At 40.7% G+C, this 8,992-nt stretch overlaps 1 protein-coding gene across 1 annotated transcript; it reads left to right on the forward strand.

The window, feature by feature from the left end:
- Positions 1-5,731: 5,731 nt before the first annotated feature.
- Positions 5,732-8,638, forward strand: LOC138870991 (uncharacterized). The gene is made up of 3 exons (XM_070148836.1): positions 5,732-5,944; positions 6,271-6,453; positions 8,585-8,638. Exons 1-3 carry the CDS (start codon positions 5,732-5,734, stop codon positions 8,636-8,638), a joined length of 450 nt encoding a protein of 149 aa, XP_070004937.1.
- Positions 8,639-8,992: the final 354 nt, after the last annotated feature.

The raw sequence follows: 8,992 nt of genomic DNA on the forward strand, positions 1-8,992 counted from the left end.
AAGTACTTGTCACCTCACATATCCGTTGTATCCAACATCTAAACACGTAGAAAATAGACGAATACATCCTAATCCCTCAAGTCAAGGTTAACCATGACACTTACCTCGTTCCAAAGATCAAACTCAAAGCTCAACTACAACTTTGCCTTTCAAACAAGCCTCTAAACCAATAGAATCTAGTAAATTACCAACCAAACAATTCAAATTAAGCCTTAGGAATTACCCCCGATTGCAAAGAATTCAATTTAGGTCACTATTGAAAAAGTCAACTCCTGGACCCATTTGGTCCAAACCCGAAATTCGGACCAAAACCCGATTATCCATTCACTTTTGAGCCCGGTTATGTATTTTGTTTTGTAATCTGACCTCAATTTAAGATATAAATCCCCATTTTATAAAAATTCCTAATTTTACCAAACCTCCAATTTCCACCATGAAATTGCAAGATTTTTGATTGAAATATTAGGAAAAGTAGTGAAAGATTGAAAGAAACTAGTTTAGAATCACTTACCAATGACTTGGGGAAGAAAAGTCCTTTGAAAAATTGCCTCTAGGGTTATTAAGTTAGAAAATTTGAAGAATGAACCAAAAATCCCGTCTAAGTCCCATTTTGATCAGTTGCAGATGTCGTATTTATGACCCGGGGTTCGCAAATGTGAACCCCACAAATGTAAAGAATCAATATCAAATGCGAAGATCATCACACCTCTGCTTTCTTCGCAATTACGAATAACAGTTTACAAATGCAAACTTTGACCATCCGCAATTGCGACCATTTGATAGCAATTGCAATCACTGCTTGCCCAACCCCACTTCAAAGATGCGTAGTTTTGTTCGCAAATGCGAACTCTGACCTCCCCAGCTACTTTTTGCAAATGCGATGAGAAGATCATAAATGAGAATCTATCAGTGGCTGCAAATGTGAAGCTTAACCTCACAATTGCAAGGTCTAAGGCCTGCAACAAAAACTGAAGCACACCAACAATGTTCTAAGTCAAAATTTCACTCCGTAGCCTATTCAAAACTCATCCGAGCCTTCGGTGTTCCAAACCAAACATGCACACAAGTCTTAAAACATCATATGAACTTGCTCACGTGATCAAATCGCCAAAATAACTCCTAGAACTACGAATTAAGCACCAAATCAAATGAAATTTTCAAGAAAACTTTGAAATTCCTATTTCACAACTGGACCTACGAATCACGTCAAACCAACTCCGTTTCTCACCAAATTTGGTAGATAAGTCATAAATATAGTATTGGACCTATACTGGGTTCGGAACCAAAATACGGTCCGGATATCCATAAAGTCAATCATTGGTCAAACATTTCAAATTCATTAAGCGTTTAACTTTCAAATTTCAACAAAGTCTGATTACTCGGGCTAGGGACTTTCGAATTCGATTCCGGGCATACGTCCAAGTACCAAATTACAATACGGACCCACCGGGACCGTCAAACCACAAAGTCCGTTTGCTCAAAATGTTAATCGAAGTCAACTCAAATGGATTTTAAGGCAAATATTTCATATTTTCTCAATTTTTAACATAAAAGCTTTTCGAAAAACATGTCCGGACTTTGCATGAAAACCGAGGAGGGCTAGGATGAGGTATTTAAGGCTTTGAAATATGAAATTAGGTTCTAAAACATAATATGACCTATCGAGTCATCACAATAACCCCTATAATACAAGTATACCATGGTGTAAACCTAAGTCTACCAGGACAATAACATGAATCTAGCTACATACGGACTCTCGTCACATCGTGCATATGTAGCACTCACAACTAGCAACACATATCAAATACATCACCTAGGGGTAGGTTCCCCCTCATAGAGTTAGACAGGAGATTACCTCGCTCCAAAGTTCCATAACCGGCTCCAACGCCGCTCTAACACATCAAACCGGTGCCCGTCGCTCCAAAACTAGTCAAACAATGTGCAAACCAATAAAAATATACTCTAATGCCCATAACAAATTGATTCAACAATTTCCCAACTTCGCTTGAAAGTCGATAAAGCAACCATCGGGCCCAAGTGCCCGGATTCCAATTTTTTTTGAAGAAAACCATTACCCATAATATTACGAACTAAAATATATAATTTATTCTCAATTCCATGTCCAATTTCGTGATCAAAATCCAAAAATACCATTTTCTAAGTTTTTCTTCAAAATCCCAAATTTTTACAAATTTCCATGTTTAAATCCATATATAAACCAGGTAGTTAACTTACAATAAGTGGGAATTGCTTACTTCATGAAGGATAACAAAATGGCACTCCAAAATCGCCCCCAAGGCCAGCTCCATTGAGAGAAAAGAGGTGAAATGAGCCAAAACCCGATATGGCTTAACTTATACAGCCTGCCAGGCGACTTTCGCACCCGCAAAGCCCAAGGCAGCTTCTGCGGCACCAAGACCGCTTTTGCGGAAAACACTGGAGGCTTCCCCTTCACACCTGCAGACAATGTCCCGCTCTTGCGACATCACAGGTGCGCAAATCCACCTCACTCATGCGCTCCACTCTGCTCCAGCGCTCCATGAGGCCGCATCTGCGCCATTACAAATGCGGAAAAAGTCTCGCACCTGCGGCATTGCCTAGCTCATCCAGTCCCGCTTCTGCGACCCTCTTGGCCATTTCTGCGGCTCCCAACCTGCGGCCAAAACCTCGCAAATGTGGTTACACCAGATAACAACAGCTCCAGCATTCCTCCAAGCCCAAACTCGATCCGTTTACATCCAAAATCTACCCGAGGCTCTCGGGACCTCAACTAATGATACCAACACTTCCCAAAACATATTAAAAACTTAGCCGATCCTTCAAATCATATCAAACAATGATAAAACCATGAATCGCATCTCAATTCGAGCTTAATGAACTTTAGAACTTCAAACTTCTATATTCGACGCCAAAACCTATCAAATCAAGTCCGATTGACCTCAAACTTTGCACACAAGTCAGAATTGACATCACGAACCTATTCCCACTTTCGAAATCTGAATTCAACCCCGATATCAAAAAGTCCACTACCAGTCAAACTTTCAAAAACCTTCAACTTCGAACTTCCGCCAAAAAAATCCCGAAATGACCTACGGGCTTCCAAATCTACATCTGGACGTGCTCCCAAGACCAGAATCACTATACGAAGCTATCCCCAGGCTCGGAATCCCAAGCGGACATTGATAAATTTTAAAATACAATTCAACCCAAATTTATGAAATCCTTCCAAAATGCCAACTTTCTACCATAGGCGCTGAAACGCTTCCGGGCTATCCAAAATTCGATTCGGACATAAGCCAAATTCCAAAATCATCATACGAATTTGTTGGAACCTTCAAATCCCAATTCCAAGGTCGTTTACTGAAAAATCAACCCTTATCCAATTCTTCCAACTTAAAGCTTCCGAAATGAGAATTTTCTTTTCAAATCAACTTCGAACTTCCTGAAATTCAATTTCGACTACGCGTACAAGTTATAATACTTGAAGTGGAGTTGCTCAAGGCCTTAAACCGCCGAACAATGCCCTAGAGCTCAAAATTATTGGTCGGGTCGTTACATTTACAATCACCAAATCTTACCTACAAGAGTGCAAAAGTTCTTCCTTCAGAAACACAATAACATTAGTTCTACTCTTCATGGGCAATTAATATTTACAACAAAAAATATTTCTTGTTAGATTGCCAACCAAGATCACCATAGCTTGTCACTACAACAAAAGTACATAATCAAGATAACCAAAAAAAATTCCAGTTAAATGCCATCTAAGGTTATCAAAATCTTTCTAGTTAGATACCTCCAAAGCAACTAAAAGTGTAATGACCCGACCATTCGTTTTGCTTTCTAGAACCTATTTCCCTTAAATAAGACTCCTTATACGTGCTTTTACTATTTTATGACTTGCAGGGATGGTTAGTTCAGGATTTAGAAGGGTTCGTTTTGAAATCGGCATACTTGGTTCCTTAAGGTTGGCTAAAAGGCTAAGTTTGACTTCGGTCAACGTTTTGAGTAAACAACCTCGAAATCAATATTTGACGGTTCTAGTAGGTTTGTATGATGATTTCGGACTTGGGCATATGTTCAGATCGGGTTTTGGATGACCTGGGAGCGTTTCAGCGCCTAATAGTGAAAGTTGGCTCTTTGAAGGTTTTAAAGTTCTTTAAATTTGGTTTGGAGTAGGTTTTGGTGATATCGAGGTCCAAATGGGATTCCGAGATTAGGAATAGTTCCGTATGGTTATTTAAGACTTGCACGCAAAATTTGGTGTCATTCCGAGGGTATTAAGGTAGATCCCAAGAAGATTGAGGCAGTTTAGAGTTGACCTCGTCCCACTTTGGCGACTGAGATCAGGAGCTTCTTGGGGTTAGTAGGTTATTATCACTGGTTTATGGAGGGATTCTCATCTATTGCAGTACCTTTGACTAGATTGACCCAGAAGGGTGCTCCGTTCTGTTGGTCTGATGATTGTGAGGCGAGCTTTCAGAAGCTCAAGACAGCTCTGATTACATCACTAGTTCTAGTGTTGCCTTCCGGTTCGGGGATCTATACTATGTATTGCGACACTTCACGTGTTGGTTTGTGTTGTGTATTGATGTAGGAGGGTTGAATTATTGCATATGCTTCACGTTAGCTGAAGACTCATGAGAAGAATTACCCCGTGTATGATCTAGAGTTAACGCGATTGTTCATGCTCTTAAGATCTGGAGGCATTATCTTTATGGGGTGTCCTGTGAGGTTTACATTGATTATCACAGCTTGCAACATTTGCTCAAGTAAAGGGATCTTAATTTGAGGCAGATGGCTTGAGTTACTAAAGGATTATGATATCACCATTCTTTATCACCCAGGTAAAGCAAATGTAGTTACGGATGCCTTAAGAAAAAAGGCAGAGAGTATGGGTAGTTTGACATTCATTCAATAGAGGAGAGGCCATTAACTTTGGACATTCAGTCCTTAGCTAACAGACTTGTGAGGTTGGACATATTAGAGCCCAACTACGTTCTTGCATGCGTTGTTGCCCAGTCTTTGCTATTAGAGCAGATCAAGGCTTGACAGTTTGATGATACACACTTGTTGGTTCTGAGAGACGGTACTACAGGGTGGTGCCAAGGAGGTTACTATCAGCGAGGATGGTGTTCTGTGACTCCAGATCTGTCTATGTGTTCCTAATGTCGATGGCTTGAAGGAGAGAATTCTAGATGAGGCACACAGTTCTCGATATTCTATTCATCCAGGTACTAAGAAGATGTATCGCGACTTGAGACAACATTATTGGTGGAGACAAATGAAGAAGGACATAGTTGAGTATGTTGCGAGGTGTCTAAATTGCCAACAGGTTAAGTATGAGCACCAGAGGCCAGTTGGCCTACTCCAGCAGATGACTATACCTGAATGGAAGTGGGAGCACATTACTATGGACTTCGTAGTTGGGTTGCCACGGGCCTTGCAGAAGTTTGATGCAGTTTGGGTCATTGTCGCCAGGTTGACCAAGTAGGCACACTTCATTCCAGTTGCGACTACGTATACTTCAGAGAGGTTAGCCCAGATTTATATTTAGGAGATAGTTCGGTTGCATGATGTTCCTGTTTCGATCATATCAGATAGAGGCCCTTAGTTTATTTCTCATTTTTGGAGAGCAGTACAGAGTGAGTTGGGGACCCGGGTAGAGCTCAGCATAACATTTCATCCACGGACCGACGAGCAGTTGGAGCATACAATTCAGATCTTAGAGGACATGCTCAGAGCATGTGTGATTGACTTTGGAGGGCAATGGGATCGATTCTTGCCTTTGGTCGAGTTTGCTTACAACAACAATTATCAGTCTAGCATTGAGATCGCTTCATTTGAGGATTTATATGGTCGGCGATGTCGTTCTCCCATTGGATTGTTTGAGCCCAGCGAGGCTAAGTTATATGGTACTGATTTGGTGAAGGATGCCTTGGAAAAGGTAAATTGATTCAGGAGCGACTTTGCACAGCACAGTCCAGACAAAAGAGTTACGCGGATCAGAAGGCGCGTGATTTATCATTCATGGTGGGTGAGAAGGTTCTCTTGAAAGTCTCGCCGATGAAGGAGATCATGAGGTTCGGGAAGAAGGGCAAGTTGAGCCCAAGGTTTATAGGTCCATTTGAGGTATTGTGACGAGTTGGAGAGGTTGCTTATGAGCTTGCTTTGCCTCCCAGTCTATCGGGAGTTCATCCAGTTTTCCACTTGTCTATGCTCTAGAGGTATCATGCTGACTTGTCACATGTGTTAAACTTCAACACAATTCAGTTAGATGAGAGCCTGGGTTATGAGGAGGAGCTAGTTGCCATTGTTGATAGGCAGGTTCGCCAGTTGAGATCCAAGAGGATTTCCGTGGTAAAGGTTCAGTGGAGGGGCCAACTAGGCAAGGAGGCAACTTGGGAGTTCGAGGAGGACATGGCAGCAGATATCCACACTTATTCAGCACTCCAGGTATGATTCTAGACCCGTTCGAGGACGAACGTTTGTTTAAGAGGTGGAGAATGTAACGACCCGACTGGTCGTTTTGCTTTCTAGAACCCCGTTCCCTTAAATAAGACTCCCCGTATGTGCTTTTTCTATTTTATGACTTGTGGGGATGGTTAGTTGGTTCGGGTTGAAATTGGAATATTTGGTTCCTTAAGATTGGCTAAAAAGGCTAAGTTTGACTTCGGTCAACTTTTTGAGTAAACAACCTCGGAATCGGGATTTGACGGTTCCAATAGGTTTTTATGATTATTTCAAACTTGGGCATATGTTTGGATCGGGTTTGGATGACCCGGGAGTGTTTCAGCGCCTAATAGTAAAAGTTGGCTCTTTGAAGGTTTTGAAGTTCTTTAAATTTAATTTGGAGTAGGTTTTGATGATATCGAGGTCCAAATGGGATTCCGAGATCGGGAATAGTTCCGTATGGTGATTTAAGACTTGCACACAAAATATGGTTTCCTTTTTTGGGAACGCGGAAGAGCCATCGCATTCGCAGAGAAGAATTTGGGCAGTGGAGAAATTTTTCCTTCGCGATCGCGAGAAAGGGATCGCGTTTGTGGAGCCTTGAGGTTCCAGGACTACACATTTGTGTAAGCCCCATCGCGTTCGTGTAGAAGGGAGGGACCTGGGGAGGGATCAATGCCAGTGCTCTTCGCATTCGTGAAGGTGCCCTCGCGTTCGCAAAGGACAGGGTTGGTAATCCTTCGCGTTCGCGATGACCTGGTCGCGTTCGCGTAGGCCAAGTCTTCATGGGCTTGGGCCACTGCCTTCGTGAACACGAGGCCTGTTCCCCGTTCGCGAAGAAGAAGGCAACTGGGCAGAGAGTTTTAAAATCGGGACTTAGCCATTTTTGGGTTCATTTATTTCACTTTTGGGCTATTTTAGAGCTTCAAAAAAGGGGATTTCGACCTGACTATTGAGGGTAAGTAATTTCTATTTAATGTGAGTTTAATACATAGATTCTGAGTAGATTTTAACATATAAATTTGTGAGATTTATGGGTTAGATGAAAAACCTAAGTTTTTGATAAAAATGGAATTTACCCACAAAATGTGTTATGGAACTTAGTGAAAATCATATATTTAAGTTCATGAAGTTATGGGTAATAACATTCTTCAAAAATTTCCCGGGGGTGAATTTTAGGAATCCTACATTTGGGGTTGGGTAATCACTTTAATAGTTGGAATATGAACTTTTGAACATGTATTGATTAGTTTATATACCATTTGACTAGTTTTGGATTATTCGGCACCGAGTTGAGGCTTTAGAGTGAATTTGTGGCCGGAAAGTAAGCTTCGAGACAAGGTAAGTCTCTTTTCTAACCTTGTAAGAGGGAAGTAACCCCAAAGGTGAATTTATTTATATGTGCTCCTATTTGTGGGGGCTACGCACATACGAGGTGACGAGAGTCCGTACGTAGCTACTAATTATAATATTGTCTGGGTAGTCTCGGACCCATACAATGCTATACTTACGATGTTTGCACCCTACTTATTAACTTAATTGCTTAAATCATATTGGAACTTGATAAAGGAAATTGTAAAAGGTTAAATTTCACTTACTTGAATTCTTGGACGGGTCACTTGATTACTATGGAGAATTGGTGTTTCTTTAAATATTAGTCTCTTAATAAATCTTGAATCGGCTGTTATAAAGTATTTCTCTTTTTGTGGAGCGGACCGAATGCCTCAGTAGAAAATAGATGCATCTATAGTTCGTGCCGTTCGACCCTTGGCAGCGCAACTTAATTATTTTTATGTTGGATCGGACCGTACGACCTCGGCATAAATTGTGCGTAATAAATCTTTGGAACCAATTATAATTGATATTGCTTCATTGGCTTGAGGTATAAATTGTTAAATGATGGAAATAAACTTGGGATTTACTATTAGTGAAATAATTATTTATTATTCCCTATTATTGAGTTTTCATCTATATTTATGTAATCCACGCTTAGTTATAATTTTGACATTTTATTGTTAGCCCATAGTAAGTGTCAAAGTCGACCCTTCGTCACTATTTCTTTGAGGTTAGACAGGATACTTACTGGGTACATGTTGTTTATGTACTCATGCTATACTTCTGCACTAATGTGCAGGATCTGAGGCAGGTGCATCTGGATATCAGTCCGGCGCGCATCCTTGATTTCTGAGACTTTATGGTGAGCTGCCCTTCTGAGCCCGTTTTGCAGCAGCGAAGTCTTTCTTTTGCTTGTATTTTCTGTCTATTTTACTTCAGATAGTAGCGTAGAATTCTTTTGTATATTCTACTAGCTACTCATACACTTATGATACCGGGTCTTGGTGATTCATGCTAGTAGACACTTGATGGTTTTTGGGTTATTTTACTTATTTCACTTGCTTTAAAAATCCTGATCTCTCATTTTGATTAAATTTTTGCTTCTTTTTATGCACAAACTAAAAATCAACTATTTCAAATCTTTAAAAGAAAGGATCACAGAGTTAGTTTACTGTAGGTTTACCTAGTGGAAACGTTGGGTGCCATC

Source organism: Nicotiana sylvestris, chromosome 6 (genome assembly GCF_000393655.2).
Source record: "Nicotiana sylvestris chromosome 6, ASM39365v2, whole genome shotgun sequence".
Classification (NCBI taxonomy): Eukaryota; Viridiplantae; Streptophyta; class Magnoliopsida; order Solanales; family Solanaceae; genus Nicotiana; species Nicotiana sylvestris.